The sequence below is a fragment of the Gobio gobio genome, assembly GCF_949357685.1.
Source record: "Gobio gobio genome assembly, chromosome: 4".
NCBI classification, from domain to species: domain Eukaryota; kingdom Metazoa; phylum Chordata; class Actinopteri; order Cypriniformes; family Gobionidae; genus Gobio; species Gobio gobio.
In genome coordinates this window covers 52,878,394-52,898,706 of record NC_137100.1, presented here as the reverse complement: position 1 = coordinate 52,898,706, position 20,313 = coordinate 52,878,394, and the positions used below count along the sequence as shown (strand labels likewise).

At 38.2% G+C, this 20,313-nt stretch overlaps 1 protein-coding gene across 1 annotated transcript in view; it reads right to left on the bottom strand.

The window, feature by feature from the left end:
• The window catches only part of LOC307125938 (transmembrane protein 132C), a 263,410-nt gene that overhangs the window by 177,015 nt on the left and 66,082 nt on the right, over nt 1-20,313 (bottom strand). The window contains exon 2 of the mRNA XM_079816194.1: nt 12,915-13,800. Coding sequence (XP_079672320.1) covers nt 12,915-13,800 — 886 coding nt within the window. The remainder of the gene's footprint in view (nt 1-12,914; nt 13,801-20,313) is intronic.

The following is a 20,313-nucleotide window of genomic DNA, read 5'->3' as shown; positions in this document are numbered from 1 at the left end:
TGATTTATTGGATGAAAGGCACACTACAAATAATAGTGACATTTAATGAAATTTTGTTCTCGCATCAACTGAAAACAGCATAGACAAAAAAATAAAATTATTCTTGGGGTTTAAGAATATCATCAATACAAGAAATGATTAAAATGGAGAAATCAATATTTTCAAGCCAGCCCTATTTTTATAGTGCAACAAGACTTAGTACCTTCTGAAGTTTCATGCAGTCTGGAGATTATTTGATTTCAGCTTAAAATCCTGATGGTTTGTCCAGTGTGGAAAGAAAATGCCTCTTTAATTTATGTGCCAATTGGCAACAAGTTGTGTTTCTACCTCTTTTTGTGTGCGATACGAGCACAGGCTGTTTTCTTTTGGCAGCAAGGCCTGTCTGTGTTGCAGGTTTTATAGAACATCGTTATTTTTGTCCTTTTTTGAGGTTAACTGCCATGGCGCATGTTTGACTAATTGTTCAAGGGGTCAAGATGTTCCTTTAGGCCCTCTGAAGGGGGAAACCATATGCGGACGGGATGCTTTTGACTTGAGATTTTCCCCGAGTGCCTATGCGCCTTCATTAACTGCGTCTCTTGACTTGCTTTAAACAGAAGGGACGAAATCTGTGTGTTTTCTGCAAGCTTTACCTGCACACTTGCTCTTAGCCTATTGATTTGATGATGTATGCTTTTCCTCTCACACCACTCACGGCAAATTGAGCCTGCTGTTCTGTCTGTTCAAAACAAATGCCACAAAAATCAAGTTCTATCTTTTTTGTAATTGGAGCGGAAGTAAGGTTGTCAATCCGCACAATCTGTGCCCATTACCCCTTTTTGCGACCCACAGGGTGCTTGTGCCAAAGCGCAATCTAAATTTCCAGCAGCCATGACTCCAGTTTTCAGAGCCACATAATTCTTCAGAAATCATTCTAATATACTAATTTGGAAACATTTCTTATTATCCATGTTGAAAATGGTTGTGCTGCATAATATTTTCATGGAAACTGTGATATGTTCAAAAGAACAGCATCTTTACTTTCTATAAAGATTTTACTTGTTTACTTTCTATTAATTTCTGAATGGAAATGGTTGGGGAGACGCGGGGAAGAAGAATTGTCTTCTGCAAAGAGAGTTGAAGGTAAATAAATAATTTTGCAATGTGTTGCTGTTGCGGCTGGTCAAGAAAATGTTTGTGCTTTGTTCCTGTTTTATATAATTGTAAATATATCTATTAAAAGACTGATATTCTGGTCTATAACGCCTTCCCGAACTTTCCTCTGCCCCATATATTAGCACACCAAATATCTCACGGGCATCGGCGACTCGTCAGCGATTCTCTCAGAACGTGTCTTTGATAATTCACACTGCATGACTGTCACTCGCATGAACAAGCACAGATTCGCCTATGATTTCGGGCATTTGTCTGCGATTTCGCAAAACCTGTTGGCGAGTCCAAATCGGGGCAAAAATCGTGCAGTGTGAACTCGGCATTAAAGACTTCACATCACAAAAACAAAGCGAAGGTGAGAAGTTGTAGAACTGTATTAATTACAATGTTTCAAATAAATTCTATAGTATTTTGCAAGCAATGGCATGTCTGAAACTGTCAGTATGGGTGCCTGTAGGCGGGAGGCTTGAAAGTATTTGAAAATATATACAAAATGGGGGGCCCGGGAAGTTTTGGGAACCACTGTGTTAATACATGAACAAACAAATTAACAGTGAACAATATAATATTTACAAAGTAACTTAGATTAATAAATGTTGTGCATTGTTTGTTCATGATACATCATGTACTAATTCATGTTAACAATTTGAACCTTATTGTAAAGTATAACATACTCATTTATGCTGGCGGTTTGTTAATAGTGTAGTCTGTTACCTCAACAATCAGCTCTCAAGTCAGTGAAAATGTGCGTCGGTTCTGATAGGCTGGTCGATATTCTAAAAATTCCTTAGCATTAAATCATTGCCATTAGAATTGCCGTTACAGAGCTTTTTTTTTAAAAAACCTTCATGTAATTGTGACCCTTCCCTGTGTATGCAAGATTCAGATACTGCAGTTCTTCAGGGAATGAGATTAAAGGGGTTTTACCCCTGAATGAATGGTACATGGGCCCTCAAGGACCGCTTACCTTTCCATACGTTTAAACTGAACCCACTCGATGCTGCTATCAAAAGTCAGCTAGATAAAAAAATAAGCTCCCAGCCTCATCTGAGAGCTCGATATGTGTGTTTGTGTTTGTTAGAGAGACGGGTAAAGGGGGGAAAACTAATAGAGTTGCAGGAGATTGTTGCAGACATTTTCTCTCTCTATAGGCCTTGCCCTCCGTGTTTGAAAGCGCCACGCTAAGTGCTTTCGAGATTAGAACGATACGAAATGAGACCAGACGGGTAATAAGACAAGCTCCAGCACAGGTGGGAAGTCACAAGTGCCCATGACCCTCCATCTACATCGCAGTTTAATGCAATCATGCGCATACACACGTTTAGCTTCCTATCACCTCTCCTGTTGAAGGTAATTACCCAGCAGTCCTGTACTTATCACGTCTACAGGCCAGCTTAACTACACAGACACGCACATTTAGAGAGATAGAGAGGAAATGAAGTGCTTTCTGTAGTTCTAAATGGATGAACAGGTCATCCAAACCACACACACACACATATACTGAATATACATCAATGGAATTGCCTGTGTATGGCTGAGCAGAATAAAATAAAAAAATCCTGAGTAGGATTTCATTTTCATTAAGACCAATTCCCTCGAGATCCTGTAGGTCTGAGTCTTTTTCCTCCTCTTATACATCATGTCTTCTAACAGGGACTAATGATGCTCAGTGTCTGTTCAAATGAATATTTTAGAGTTGGCTAATGAGGATGAGAGAGAAGACACACTATATTAAAGAGATAAAAAGTAAGAGAGAAAGAGAGATTTATGGAGGTAAAGTGGTGGGCGCTTGAACATTAGGCCACACTAGTAGGCAGCCGCATCACTGATGCACTGTGGGAAACTGGACAACAGACATTAACAGAATGGCTGGGTGCAGACCCAGAGCACGGGGGTGTGTGTGTGGTCCTGGTAACATTGTGGGGACAAAATTTTTCAGAATTCTTTTTGGCTCTCAGCGTATAAATCATACTAAATTACGTTTTTTGAAAATGTAAAAATGCTGGAAGTTTTTTGTGTTAGGGGGTTGTGTGTAGGGGTAGGGTTTAGGGAACAGATTATACAGTTTTGTACAGTATAAAAAACATTTTGTCTATAGAAATGCGTGCGTATATATATATATATATATATATATATATATATATATATATATATATATATATATATATATATATATATATATATATATATATATATATATATATATATATATATATATATATATATATAAATAACATAAAATAGAAATGTTTATTTTATACAAACAATAAAAGTCTATAGTACATCCATATAGATAGTTAATGCGCATATTCAGGTTTAAATAAGTGTTATTTTAATATCATTATATTTTCATTTATATTTGAGCTAAAGTTTTAGTAATTCTGTTGACTTTGTCATTTTATTATTTTTAAATGTGTATTTAGTTTTTATTACATTTAATTGGTTTATTTAGTTTTAGGAATTTTAGTACTTCAACTTTAAATGAAAACAATAAATACTGCCTTGGCAACTAGTTTATTTTTTTATATTTTAATTCAGTTAATGTTTATACAATTCAAGGAATGCATTTTTTTATGGTTTCAATCTTTAGCTTTATTTAACAATAATAACCCTGGTTTAAATATAGTTGTGAGGGCCAAATTTGTGAAAATATCCTCACAATACAATGAAATGAGTCAAAAACTGACTTTTGATCATATTTTGGAGATCATGGGGGACCAAAAATCATGGACCAAATCATGTTTTACAGGTTTACAGGTTTGTGCGAAGTTCGGAGGCAGTATAAAGTAAATGTCCATATTAGTACATCTTCTAATGTCTGTGTGTGTGCGCATGTGCAATTGTGCATGCTATTGTGGCTTTTGTTTGGGCTAAAGCAGAGCTGTGAGGATGCATACGATTTGCAGTTTTGTGGAATTAGCATAGCAATACTAGCACTAGAAATGTCTTTGGCACCTAATGCTGATGTAAAAGTCTCTCTCATTGATAAACCTGTCATTAAGATTCCCATTGTTGATGTACTGACCTACAGAATCCCAGCAGATCAAGATGAAGTCTGTTTTCTGTTACTCCCAATAACACTGCACAATCAGGATACAAAAAAGGTGGCTTTATTATGTGGGACACAAAAGAATATATTTTGAAAAATGTTTTGTGATTTTTTTTTTTGTCCATTCAATGTTGTTTGGACTCCACTGACTTTCAAAATACCTTATTTTGTGTTCCACCGAAGAAGAAAGTCAAACAAAAAGACATCAGAGTAAATACATTTTTGGGGGAACTATCCCTTGCACACTTCAATCTTTGCACACTGGGCACGTCAGTTGGTGACACTGTTTGCACAGATCTATGCAAAAACAATGTGATGCAAATTGTACTTCATAAATTTGTGTGCAAGTATTTTTACTCCTGCCCCACACAAATCACCTGAGAAAATGCACAGAAAAAACATGTTTTTCAAAATGCACTTGTGCATTTCAGATGTGATTATAAAACTTGACTTGACAAATCACTGAATATTTTTCTCAAATTTGGTTTTCGTACTACATTCTGATTTGTTAACCATGGAGGACAAAGTGTATAAGCAGATGAGATCTAAAACACATCCAATCCAAAGTCCTGTGATTGCGTTATGCAGTCAGGGAGAATGAAAATGCAGATTGTTTTTTAAGATGTGGAAGAAGAGAGAAAACAAGAGTGGGGCGGAGAGAGAAAAACAGTTAAAAAGCAGCAGATAAGAGGAATAGAGGCAAACAGATATGTGCTTTACATGATATGGAGTTGAGCTATATATATTATACTGGTAAAATTGTACAATAAGGACTCATTCATTAACTACAGTAGTTAACAAGAACTTAAACGGGAACACTTCTATAGCAATGAATAATTGTACTAAATGTTAATTTCAACATTTACTGATAAAAAGCAGTTTGTTTCTAGTTAATACAAGCTCAAAAATATTGAAGTCAAAAAGTTGAGAATGTCTGTTCTATACTGAGACTTTAGTGGATATACAGTGGATATACTTTAGTGGATAGACAGTTTACTGATAACATTTACTGATAAATCAACAGTTGCCTCCAGTAACATTAGTTAATGCACTTTTAACTATATCAATTTAACTATATCAATTCAAATATTATACTATACTATATGATATATTATTAGGGGTGTAACGGTACACGTATTCGTACCGAACCTTTCAGTGTTATATTATAGTAATGTGCAAGTAAGGGTAAACTTTTAATTATAATAGAATTCATTTAAAGACAGACACAATTTGTTCAGTAAACCACTGTTTAATAAAAAAAAGCTATTTTATATTTAGTGTTCTCACTGTGGAACTATTACTACATAGTTTTATCCGATAATGACACTGTTCTGTCAAAAACAGTATGTTTTTGTGGTTAATGACATGTTTGGTTTCTGTCTGTCTATTTTCCATTTAGCTGAAGTTCTTCAAATAAATTAATGAACCTAGCCTTGCAAATTAGGTGAAAGGAGAGCAAATCTGTTAAATAGTAAGATATGCAAAACAGTTTAGACAGTTGTGCTTACTGATTTGAGAACAAGTACTAAAATTGGAAAAACGCAGCAAATCATCTGAGAAAAGCATACTGTTTTGTTCACCAAGTATCACATTACGACATGTACATTGTTTGACAGCTGCGTGGCACACATGATGGAACAGGACAGACAGAAGAATTATTTCCGAAACTGGGATCAAATGAGATGTTCTAATTCATCAATACTCATAACTTCCTCCTAGACGCACAAAGCAAAATTAGCCATCTGCCTATCTGACTGAGGTTCTGTGTGAATGTTTTGTCTAACAGCTTGTCGCAATATAAGGAGAGTGATGTACTGTAAACAAGCCAGTAGATGTGCTTGTATTAATCGAGAGAAGTCTTAATATTATAAGCTAGTCAGATCACATTTTCCTCTATGCAAAAAACAGTTCTGTACATCCACTAAAGTCTCAGAATAGAAAAGACATTCTCAACTTTTTGACTTCAATATTTTTGAGCTTGTATTAACTAGAAATATGTATTTCCGTTATAAAAAATAACCAAATACTAGGGCTGTGCGATATTGAAGAAAAATGCGATATGCGATATCCTTGTTAAATAATGCGATATTCGATATGCAATACGATATTGCTTTAAGTGTGTAAAATCTATTTAAATGATTTTTAAAAAAATATTTAAAAACAGAATGATATTATTTGTGTGTTGTTTCACATTCTTTCTGGGAAAAGAAAGCATTGACAGTTCGAGTGTGTAACAAGACACGTTTCGTGTGTGTGTGTGTCAGGAAGCAGACAGCACGAGACTGCAAGGAGTTGTTTTTCGCAAGTTATTGTGTTCAATAACTCTTTTTAACGCCAAACAAGTCACTTAAGTAACAGTCATGTGCCCAGTCTATTCTCTGCAATATGCGTCGACCTAAAACATACACTTTTCACAATGTTGACGTAGCCTCTTCAAATCATTCAGATATTGCGTACCCTTGCGATATGCATATTGCGATATGTACATTTGCGATATTTCGATCATTCCGATATATTGCGCATCCCTACCAAATACTAAGAAATATCTTGATTTTTAATGCTCGTTTTGCCTTATTTTAAATCATTTTAAGTTAGGCCCAATTGAAAGTCTGTTGAGGCCCCCTGGTTTAGAAACACTGATCTAGACTCCATAAACTATGTTTAGACTGTAGGACAGAAGACAGACAATATATAAATGTTTCGTCTTTGTATGGTCGATTCAAACATCTGTAGAGGTGCGCTTTCAAAGACCTCTGTTTTTCCATGTGTATGACAGACAGACAAAGAAAAATACAAACTCGGTTTTGATTTTAGATGGAACAAATGAAGCTATTTTTAGCTATTTCAATCTCCCCCTCTGCAACAATGAGGGCAGAAATTTGTGATTTTCTAGACAAACAAACAAACAACGGCTGGCAGACTTTTCCCATCATCGGTAGAGGAAACATTTTCTCCATCTAAACGGATAGCAGGTGGCGAAATGAAAGACATCAGACATCTTTTATAGACCCAAACGACACCAGCAGGAGTGGCTTTGATGTCGCAGCATTGTTCAACTAGCAGAAACAATAGCATCTTCCTCTGCCAGCATGCATCTGTCTCTCTGCTAACAGAAGTTAATTGAGATAGGAGAGACGTTTTCCATAGCGACTCTCCTGCAGATAACCGTGATCCTAGACATAAATACACTGAGATGGCATCACACAGGCTTTAAAAAAACAAACTAGAAGATGTCTCTTGGCTTAAGTAGTAAACCATTATATTTAACAAGCACACGTTGCCCTCCTAAATGAGTAATAATGACAGTGTACGGATGTAAATATCCACCTAAAATCTTATCAGTGATTATATGAGACACTCGGTTGTTATACCCCCTGAAACAATCTCAACGTAGTGCTCCTTCATCCATTTTAATGATCCTTGCGTCCTGATGGCGGAGACTAATTATTGCCTATTATAAAACTCAACAGCAGTGATAGAGGGGAGCAGAGCTGGTGGGACATGTACGGGCGGTAGTCTGGAGCTCTGCTTTATCTGTGCGCTGATGAATAAGTCTAATCTATCATATGTCTGGGAAAGCCCTAAGGCCTCCAGAATGAAAAGCTGCCAGTAAGTGAGCGAGCAGCAGTGTGTTCATGTGTGAACTGTGACTTTAAAGATCACCAAACTCCATGCATGTGTATTGTTAGCATTGAATTATGGGAGTTCTATGGGTGTAAATATTTTCTCTGACTGCTTGATTGTGAATAAATACATTTGACATTAATAATGATATAATAAATTAATGACAATGAAATCTTTATAATCACCTTAAATGGACATACACATACACAAAAGTTAAAGGGTTACTTCAGTGATTTAGCATTAAGCTTTGTATCAGTAGAAACCCAGTAGTATATTCAAAGTATCGTACTTTCCCCCCTCATGTCCCCCTGAGATGAGAGAATTATGCATTTTATTTCTGGAATAAAATCCTCCGATGATGTAAATTTTTTTGGCCAGAGGCTAAAGACTACAGCCAGTAGAAGGAGCTAGTTCCGCATGTTTTCAACCAGCCCACAGGGGTGGGATCTCACTCACAGAATGTAAATGCGCACGGCCGCTCGGATCGGGCATTAATAACGGAGCGATACAGAACAAAGTTAGTGTTTCAACTTTCAATGAATTCCTATGAAAGTTAAGCTTTAAACTTTCGTTCGGCTCACTCACACTTTAGGTGTCTGTTGTCTGAACAAAATTATTTTATTACTATGAATATCAAAACGATGGTGGGGACAGTTCCGTGGTGGGCAAGAGATGTAACCAGTAGCCGTGGCTTTGGGAGTGGCCTTGTAGGGCAGCGAAGCAAGTGCATTCTGGGAGTTGTTGCCTTTCATCCACATGAGACAAAAATACATTTTCTGTCTTTTCTCGGTCTAGAAGGCACCAAATTCAAAAATAATTCCACACTTCTACTACATAAATTACCCAGTTTAAATACACATTCATCTTCCAAGCGCTGAAGTACCCCTTTAAAACAAAGTGAAAATGGAACAAGTTGTGTTCACAAATGTGTTGTAATGGAGTTAAGGCTATGTCCACATTAATCCAAATACATTAAAAAACGCACCTTTTTCTCAACATTTTGGCTTTTCGTCCGCACTGAGACATTTTTGTCCAGGGTAAAGTGAGTTTTTAGCTAACCCAAGTGGATGAATGTGAAAATGCGTTTTTGCGTTGTATTGTGGACTTGTAATGCATGTTTAGTCATGTGATGCATATTATACCCATACGCTGTATGTCTGTGGTTGTACTGCCATTGTTGTGCCTGCTATTTGCTCTCATATTGTTGCCAAAGATAAATGTTACTTTGTACAATCTTTATATCACATTACTGCAATTGCTGTCCTGCGTCAAAACATGTTGACAGTGGCATTTTAGATCATACATGGAATGACAATATTGAGTTTGTCCTGAATTTACCAGGGAGTGGTGGGATATTTTAGTAATGAAATAATACTGCCATTACTACTTTTGTAATGGAATATCCGTGTGATAATATTATGTTTCGTCTGTCTGTATCATCTCAGTGAGCTTTTATGAAGTTTTACACAAGCACAGCAAGATGATTTTTTTAACCCTTTTCAGACATTCAGACGAGCAATTTTGGAAAACGCTTAAAAACGCTACTGTGGACAGAGAGTATTTTAAAGAGGTCATGATATGAGAAATCAAATTTGCCTTAATCATTTGATACAGTTCATCCGGAAAGTATTCACAGCGCTTCACTTTTTCCACATTTTGTTATGTTACAGCCTTATTCCAAAATGGATTAAATTTATTATTTTCTTCAAAATTCTACAAACAATACCCCATAATGACAATGTGAAATAAGTTTGTTTGAAATCTTAGCAAATTTATTAAAAATAAAAAACAAAAAAAATCAGCCTTTGACATGACACTCAAAATTGAGCTCATATGCATCCTGATTCCACTGATCATCCTTTTTCTACAACTTGATTGGAGTCCACCTGTGGTAAATTCAGTTGATTGGACATGATTTGGAAAGGCACACACCTGTCTATATAAGGTCCCACAGTTAACAGTGCATGTCAGAGCACAAACCAAGCCATGAAGCCCAAGGAATTGTCTGTAGACCTCCGAGACAGGATTGTATCGAATCACAGATCTGGGGAAGGGTACAGAAACATTTCTGCAGTATTTAAGGTCCCAATGAGCAGTGCCCTCCATAATCCGTAAATGGAAGTTTGGAACTCTTCGTAGAGCTGGCCGCGGGTGAAGAGCCTGGGGAGAAGGGCCTTAGTCAGGGAGGTGACCAAGAACCCGATGGTCACTCTGACAGAGTTCCAGCATTTGTCTGTGGCGAAAGGAGAACCTTCCAGAAGAACAACCATCTCTGCAGCACTCCAACAATCAGGCCTGTATGGTAGAGTGGCCAGACGTAAGCCGCCACTCATTAAAAGGCCGTCTGGAGTTTGACAAAAGGCACCTGAAGGACTCTCAGACCACGAGAAACAAAATTCTCTGGTCTGACAAAAAAAAGATTGAACTCTTTAGCTTGAATGGCAAGCATCATGTCTGGAGGAAACAAGGCACCGCTCATCACCTGGCCAATGCCATCCCTAGAGTGAAGCATGGTGGTGGCAGCATGATACTGTGGGGATGTTTTTCAGCGTCAGGAACTGGGAGACTAATCAGGATCGAGAGAAAGATGAATTCAGCAATGTACAGAGACATCCTTGATGAAAATCTGCTCCAGAGCGCTCTGGACCTCAGACTGGGGCAAAGGTTCATCTTCCAGCAGGACAACGAACCTAAGCCCACAGCCAAGCTAACAAATGTGTGGCTCCGGGACAACTCTGTGAATATTCTTTGAGTGGACCAGCCAGAGCCCAGACTTAAACCCGACTGAACATCTCTGGAAAGATTTGAAAATGGCTGTGCACCGATGCTCCCCATCCAACCTGATGGAGCTTGAGAGGTCCTGCAAAGAACAATGGGAGAAACTGCCCAAAAATAGGTCTGCCAAGCTTATAGTATCATACTCAAAAAGACTCGAGGCTGTAATTGGTGCCAAAGGTGCTTCAACAAAGTATTGAGCAAAGGCTGTGAATGTCTGTGTGATTTTTTACAGTTTTTTAATTTGAATAAATTTGCAAAGATTTCAAACAAACTTCTTTCAGATTTTTATTATGGGGTATTGTTTTTAGAATTCTGAGGAAAATAATGAATGTAATCGATTTTGGAATAAGGCTGTAACATCATAAAATGTGTGTGTGTGCTTTGCAGGGGTGTGCGATATATATCGTCTGCAATATTATCGTAATTGTTGTTTTAACGATGTGCGATCTGACATAACCGAGCAAGTCCCTCACACCCAGAGAGTGCATGCATACACTACGTGTAGTCTAGTAGGTTAGACTAGTGAGCATACGTTAAATTGCGCGTTCACTACGTGATATAGTCTATTAAAATGCTTAAGTGTCCCCAAAATTCAAGATAAGGTGGCAAAAATGCCCGTATGTATTTTGTATTTATATAATTTAATATAGCTAATCTATATCACACGAAGAGTGCCACTTTTCTCCAGATATCAGCATGAAAACAAATGTGATATTGATGTTATACAAGTTCAATAAACAAGAAGTTAATATTAAGTTACTTACATTTTAGACACCAGATTGCCTGTTTTTGCTCTTTCGCCAACAAAAATAGTTCAAAACAAAACCACAGAGCTGTTGTGCGTCTCTAAGCAACACATGATGGGTGTTTCCTTACTGAATCGGTTGAATGAATGATTCAATGACTCACTCATTAAGATAGTCAAATGATTCGTTCCTGAACGTTTCATGTTTAAAACATCAAAACATTATGCATTTTTAATTGCAGGTTATTCATTTATGTCATCTCTGAGCTGCATTAAACAGACTGTGTAAATGCATCTAAATACCACTTCAGATGATAGCTTCTGTGTTTCCTCTCCATGGCAAAGATGAATTATGTTGATACAGATTTAATTTGATTGGTCACAGCCCTATTGTGTCTTATTATTAGAATTGAATTTATTGATTAGATGTAAGAATTTGACACAAAAGATGCACACATATAATTAGGTTAGGAAAAATTATCTTTATAAAAAGTTAAAAATCCCCATAATATATCATCATCGATAAAACCCCATAGAATATTGAGATATAATTGTCTGTAAATTATAGTTTTTTTATGGATAATGTTTTCAAATCACAAGCTCAAGTGCAACAGCGAGTGGGCGTTGATAATGTTTCCAATGCAATGACGTTACTCAATCATAACAGTGGCCGTTCACTGGCAAGCTTTAAATGAGCCGTCCCTTAAAAACGAGGGTCAGAATGAGGGTTGAAAGTTATCGATTTTATGCATATTTATTTGTTTTTGTTTTTTGAACAAAAACTTTATTAACATTATAAGTGAACCCCAAGGAACGTCAAATAACAAGAAGAAATTAATGTCATGACCATTTTAAAATCTATTGGGATTAATGTGGATGTAGCCTAAGATGGCCAGAGTTCATTTAGAGCGGAGGTGTCCAATTCTACTCCTGAAGGGCCACCATCTTGCAGAGTTCATCTCCAGCTCTGATTAAACACCTGAACAGATGTGTTGGAACTAAACTCTCCATCAGGAAAGTTGGCCGTCCAGGAGAAAGATTGGACACCCCTTATTTACTGTGTTAGCATATAAGCCACAATTCTTGCAAACAGTCCTGAAACGAATCCAGTGGCTAACAAAAAAACATTTGTGACAATGCAATCAACATAAAGCTGCAATGGAGCCATGCACACTTTCAATTGTCACTTACATCATCTCAGCTGCAACTGAAAAACATGCTCTCCACTCCCACTTTCTATCAACAAAGCACTAGACTTGCCAGAAAAACCAAAGACTACTAAAACTGCACTTAACATTAATATGAATGCACAATATAGTGATACCATTTTGATTATTGGCCAATAATTGAGATTATTTAACTTAACTGCATCGGTCGATACTGATATTGGCTGATTGTGGAAACGCATGCTCCTTTCCTCAATTTGACATTAGATTACCTTTCCAGTCATTTGAATTAAGAACTGCTTATTGTCTGATCAATGCATTTTTACATCCCTACTCAGAACAGTATATGGGCACAAGACATACAACCTTTATACAGGTGTGTGCATGTACTTTGTCCTACCTCAGTGTGAACTGCTCAGTGGTGGCAGCAGAATTCATTAGTACTTGAAATCCCACAGTCTGTCCCTGTTTAAATGAGCTGGGAGGCGCCAGAATCTCGACATCTCCATTCAGTCTAAGTCGGTTTCTGGGCGCTTTGTTGTCCCCAGTGGCGAGAGTCACTGTCCCAATCCTCTGCATATCCCCTTCTTGCCCTACAGCTTTTCCTTGCACCCTACCCACTATGCATTCTTTTCCCAGGGTCTCTGGAGGAAGGATGGAGTAGTGCAAATCCACCATGATGGGAACGGGTTCCTGTGTGCGTCTACGTGGCGGAGGGGCATTGAACCAGGTCGTAGGGATGTCAAGCTGAGCTACACAGATTCCCATGTTTCCCTCCAGTCGGCAGGCGGTTGACACGGAACCTTCCCCTGGATCACGGATCCCAACGACACGGATACACGGGAGTAGTTCAGCAGGAGGATCCATATCCTCCCATCTGCGGCCTGTCAGGTAAAACAACACTTGTATTTGAGGGTGATCAACTCCTATCCTCCTGCTCACCAGGTGCGCTCTCACCTTCCAGCCCATCGTAATGTGTGTAGAGGTGTGGAAGGAACGTGGAAGCGCCCCCTGGAGAAGCTCTGGTGGTACCGGCGCCTCTGCAGTAAGGTTGCCATAGCTACAGTTAACCGACAACAGGGGAGCGGAGCCAGAATCGGGCAAGTGGAGAAAGAGAGGCTCGCTGCGTGTCTGCAAGCTCCCGTTACGCATCACTTCCTGTGTGGCCTCCCGGAGAAAGAAGGATGACTCTGCACCCTGCAGTTGGCAGGACACGGGGAGGTATGTGGGCAAGGATGAGGAGAACCTGGGCACGAGATCACTACCTCCACCCCTGCTCTCACACACTGCGGAGAGAAAGAGAAAGTGATTTATCTTTATGTTTATTTAATTTCAGAGACACTTCAGATGTTATTACAAGTGAAAATTGCTTTCTATTATAATTTAAAGTGTCCCCTGGTTTTTGTTTTATCGCATTCAACAAGAGCATTTATTTACAGAGAAACAAATTAAATTAAGGCCAAGGGTCTTTGGAAAGATAATTGTATAAGTGTGTGTAGAGAGTAAGTCAATGTTCTGAGTGCAACAGATGGTACAGCAAGAAAAACAAAGAGAACGATTCAGAGAGAAAATTGTTATATATACACCATAAAATATACACTACATTTATGTAATGTATTCTTTTGATGACAAAGCTGAATTTTCAGCAACCGTTACTCCAGTCTTAGGTCACATGATCCCTCAGAAATCATTCCATATGTTGATTTGGTGCTTAAGCAAAATTTCTTATCATCAATGCTGAAAATGGTTGTGCTTTCTAATATTTTTGTTAAAACCATGATATTTTTTTCAGGGTTCTTTGATGAATAGAAAGTGTATTTGAATTAGATATTTTTTGTAATAATGATAAATAATTTACTGACACTTTTATATACAGTACACATTCATAAAAACACAAGACCTAAAGCTGTAGAATTTGAGCCGAGCTGCAAATAGCAAATTACACAGGAGCTGTGAAAATTACATCACAAAATGTGCTGATGGCACCACATAAATGTGCAGGAGCCTTAAAAAGTGGCATCAAGCAGAATGTGTACTTCTTTGGTTGAGAAATGCCAATTTTTGCTTTTTTAAACAACCTGCCTTTTCATTATCATATATAAATACACATTTTCATATAAATAAACAACAGATCTAAAGTATAAATACAGTTTGTTAGTGTAAATTATATATCCGAATACAATGACTACATACACCATGCTTTACCAATTGAAAAACAGGAATCATAAGTAGCCCCTCTGGCTCACATTCACACAACTGCATCCACCTTCACTGGACAGGATACTCCACTGCAATGCCTTTGTGAGTGCGTATCTGGGTGTGTGTGAGTCTCAGGGTGTAATAGGGATGCTGGAAAGGCCTTTTTTTGTGCTCAGGGACAATTTATTTGAACTCTTCTCAAAACATGACCCAAAAAGTCAACAAGTCATCACTGAAATTGAAATCTGTCATTTAGCAGTCATTTTTATCCAACGCAAAAGGTCCCACAGGAGCAACTCAGGGCTAAATGCCGCGCTCAAGGGCAGAATGGCACTACAGCAGGACTGTGACCTCAGTAAAATCCCATCCCTGAACAACTGCAGGATCAGACAATAAACTGTTCAGCTGCAAGACCACAACTTTACTCGACTACTGCTATGCAGGCATTCCTGACCAAGGAGATGCAGTCTTAGGCCCCGTCCACACAGAGACGCGTTTAGCTGTATGCGTAAAATTTTTTTATCATATCAGCGTTTCGTCCACACGGATCAGGCGTTTTGGGACCATGAATCCGATATTTTTTTAAACCGGGTCCCAGAGTGGATAAATCTGAAAACGACACCCTTGCGTTTTCGTGTGTACGGCCAATCCGTATATTTTGTGAAATGGTGATGTCATAACACCACGTCCAGCACGGGAAAGACTAGAAAGGAATACAACTACGGGCACTGGGCTTGCGCACATCAATATTGTCATTTAATTACTGTATTTGCATTATTGTAAGGGTAGGTTTAGGGTTGGGGTAGGTGTAGGCATTAATAAAACAATCTTGTAAATAGCAGATTTATTTATTGTTTTTTTATTGTGAGATTTTGCCTCAATTACTACCATTGCTGTACCTCTTCTAGCCACAACACTTCTTCTCCTTTTTTAGTGTATTTCTGTGGCAGAATTACAGCGCCACACACTGGCCTGGCATGTATACTACATGGTTTTAAGACGGTTTTAGTGCTCTCGTGTGTCCGCGGATATTTCTTGAAACGAGGGGAAAAAAAGATTGGATAGGGAAAGCTCTGGCTTCGTGTGGACGGGGCCTTAGTAGCAAGGCCTTTGAGTTGCAGCATAAAGTCTGAAAGGTCAGAAAGTTTGTACTACTCTAGTACACACTTAATTAGTAACTCAAATACAAAGACATTTGGTACACAGCACTAAAAAAAATAAAAAATCAAATCTGTAAAAATGTATGGTTTAAAAAACGGCAGCTGTGGTTGCTGGAACTTTACTGAAAAAAAAAAAAATCTGGTCTGTGGTTGTGAGGCCAGTTGGATGTGTTGCCAAATTCTCTGAAACGCCTTTGGAGACGGCTTGGAGAAATGAACATTCAATTCATGGGCAACAGTTCTGGTGGACATTCCTGCAGTCAGCATGCCAATTGCACACTCCCTCAAAACTTGTGACATCTGTGAGATAAAACTGCACATTTTAGAATGGCCATTTATTGTGGCCAGCCTAAGGCACACCTGTGCAATAATCATGCTGTCTAATCAGCATCTTGATATGCCACACCTGTGAGGTGGATGGATTATCTCGGCAAAGGAGAAGTGCTCACTAAAGCTGGGCATACACTGTGCGATTTCTGTGCGATTACCCAGTCACACTGTACGAGTAGATCGCATACCTTGTAAAGCCAAAGCTAACAGTTTGTGCTCACACTGTGCGGTCCGATCGTTGAGTGCGACTTGACTGCTCACACTAGACGTGTGAAACAAGCCCCCGTGACAGGTTGCCCCGTGATATGGTCAAATGCATCATCTATCGATATCTAGCCTTACAAGCCAGACCCACATCAAGATGTTGGGTCTGGGAACTCACCATTGGCAGGGCTCAATCCGAGGGGCGGGATAAACGGTTGCCTTTCAAATTCCCTCTGCATGCAATAGGATAGCGCTACAACCAACCAGAGCAACGAAGAAGGTAAAGCGGAGCTAGTTGATAGATTAAACTTTCGCCGTATCCGGTCGGCAAAACTCCGAAAACATCTTCCTTTCTTAAGAATGACTTCAGTGCCGTTCTTTGTTATTTTCTCAAAGAAAAGCTTAACTCCAAGTCTTCCAAAGTCGTGGCCAAAGCCGATTCGAAAGGCCGCTGTTCGCCAGCTTCTTTGTTTACAAGTAGCACCTGGAACTGCCGCAACTCGTCATTATGTTAAGCCCGCCCACCGACTCTATACACGATGTGATTGGCCTGGCCAGAGTTTGGTTTTTCCAGCTCGCAAGCCAACGGAGAGTTGCTAGACGACCCTGGCTGCAAATTAGATTTGCTGCCGCTAGGGTGCATCTAGATTTCTAGGCTAATCGATAACAAGAGGATTTAGAATTTACATATTAAATTATTATTATTAATATTATAGGCCTACTTTTATTATTAAATTGGTATTACGTTTAATTTGCCCCACAACAATTTCATAACACATCAATGCATAACCGGCACGCTGCATAAAGATTAGATAAATTATTTAAAAACATTTAGGCCAATTATACAATTAATTACAGGCCTATAGTTAAAATGATGAACTGTCTTTAATATGTCAGAACACTGATATCAGTGTCAATGAAAAGTAGCAGCTTTATTTCAAAAACAACTTGTTTAACATGAAATATACCTATTTTTCTTCTCCTTTTTATAGGCTATATGGGCCACAAGAGAAATATTAAGAAAATAAATTAAGACAGTTAAACGTTTTCATGTTGAAGTAGTTTAGGCCCTATCTCTTTCTGAGAATATGCTCCGAAAGCTCGTCAGATTTCACTTTCTGTAGTGATTCCCCTGAATCGCCTTTAAAAAATTAATTTCAATAGGTATTGCGACGTGACATTTTTCTTTATCACCAAAATGTCAAATGATGGACAACGGTTCACCGTGATAATAAAATTAAGTAAATATTAAATAAATGAGTAAATAAAGTGAAAAGTGAAGCAAGTAGCTGAATTAATAAAAGAGGGGCTAGATAGACTAGGATAGACATCACGGTGGTTTAAAAGACGGATTATCCATTTTACAAAACTACCTGGAGGTAAGCAACAGTTTGCTAAATTGCTGCTATTTGATAGCTGCCAACAGAATTTAAAGATATCCCTCTTATTGTTTTCTTTCTTGCTGGATTAAAGATGAAATGGGTCAACTTCTCAACTTTCGCGCAGGAGCAGTGAGGGAAATAGGGCAATCAGTTCGTAGCTCTGCTTCAGGTGTGCGATACCCTCACGAGGGGCGACCGGAACACATGCCAGAAATTCATCAGACCATCTAATTGCGGATCACGAGAAGTTTATCGCCTCTCGTTTGCACGAACACCTCATGGCAAATGACGCACGACAAAGCTGAAAATCGGCCCGACCCAAAAAAAGAGTGTCGCACGAGTCAGAATTTGGCTCTAAATCGGACGAAAATCGCAGTGTATGCCCAGCTTAACACAGATTTAGACAGATTTGTGAAGAATATTTGAGAGAAATAGGCCTTTTGTGTACGTAGAAAATGTCCTAGATCTTGGAGTTCAGCTCATGAAAAATGGCGGCAAAAACAAAAGTGTTGTATTTATAATCTTGTTCGGTGTATTATAAAGAAGGTGCACAGTGTCTTGCACAGAAATACAAAACACCATCACGGTAACATGACATTAAAATAATGCAATGAACATTAATTAAGATGTAACAAAACCCTAATGTAGATACTGAGAAGTGAGAAGAAAGAAAATTTAAGAAAGAAAAAAAAACAGTAGATTTAACAGTATTTTGAAATGTCCTGTTAAGATTTATTACAGTTTCTCCATACACACTAAGGGAACTTGCCATTAACCAATTAACAGATTGTCACCTTACCATTTTTTACAGCCTTTTACCTTTAAAATTGCGATCATGTTTTAAAGTATATGGCTGCACTATATTTTGCACTATATTTTGCACCTACCAACCCAATATCTTTTAAACTTTTGGTTCCTGGCTTATTGAAATCGGTGTACCATAACTCCCACAAGTTGTCCAAAGCTGTTGCATTGCAGTCATGCAATCTGATTTTTCAGAAAAGGTATTTAGGATACAGTCGGAAGCTCTGCCACATCTGTGCTCACTCGTGCTTAATTAAAGCATTGAGTCAATCCTTCACCTTTCTCTAAGGGTACCTCTATCATTGAAAAATCCATCAGCACATGTTCGCATTTTCCGTTAAGTCTGTGATGGAGCTTATCAGATCACTCTGCCAATCAAATGCAAGACAGTCTGCCAAACAGACTGAATGTGCCAAATGCTTCAATGAATCAGACCCTAAATTTACAGTTCTTTCCTGTTATAATTTTAGATCTTTACTGATAGAGCCAGTATGAGACAAAATTATGCTCTAACAGACAAGCACATGCCATGTGCCGCATTTGCAGCATAAAGGCAGCTAAAGATGAATGCAAGACGAAGCAAAATTTAATATGCAAATAAATGCAAAAAAAGACCAATTGCAATGCACAAATTACAATGAGATTTAGATTTTGAATTGCAATTTTGCAACAAAATAGAAGATTCTCCATTTTAATCTTAACTTTCTTACAATCTATAAACAAAAAATGTGTATGTATGTATATGTTTGTCTCTTTAGCTTCCTATAACTACAGAAAAAACTTGATAAATCAGAGAATGGGATCGCTAAACAATATCACACATTTTATACAGCAAGAGTTTCGACCTTAGCTCATTGTGATCCAAAATGAAATAATGTACACAATCCCACTCTTTCTTATACTTGCATTTCTTGTCTGTTTGTTCACTCTCTTCTGTTTTATAGTGATACAACCGATTCCTTGCTGATTCAGATGGTCTCATTTGCATGTTTTGAAACTGTGGCACAGAATGGAGACGAACAGAAACTCAAGCAGCTGTCTGGAATAGAACCAGAGGTTTATTGTGTTACTTTATCTCTCTCACTTTCTCCTCAGGTAGAGGGAGTGAAGCATAGAAAAGGTGTGAAAATATAATGAAGATTTGGTATGGCGCTGCGTCTCACAACAAGAGTTTAAACACATAATAATCCCTTCAGAGAGAGATACACCTTCAGTGATTCGTTTTAAATCAACACTGAGACAAAACACACGTGAGGCCTTGTGGATCCAGTATCTTGAGGAAGAAGAGAGATTGGTGACGGGAAAGCGAATGAATGAAGGATACAACAAAGGTATGGGTTTATGGGTAAGTTAATGAAGAAAAGAAGGTTCGGATCCATAACTATAATTATGATTCTTGCTTTTTAAAAGAAGCTGAGGGACAAGAAAAAGCTATTTTCTGTGGTAATTAACAATGCGTCGCAAATAAAGCTTAAATTCTATTGAAACCAGAACAATGTATTATTATGCAATACATTATCTCTCATCAGGAAATTATAGATGAATAAAGTCCATTCTGTCACTTCTGCCTCACCACCAGCAATCATGACATAATCGCAGAGCCCCAGAGAACTGACACATACAAAAAATGAAAGAATTAAAAAGTGCAATGTTTTGTGGCGGCCCTGGGGAGCTGCGATACGGAGGTTGAATGCTATAAAGCACGTAGCTTCAGCAGATG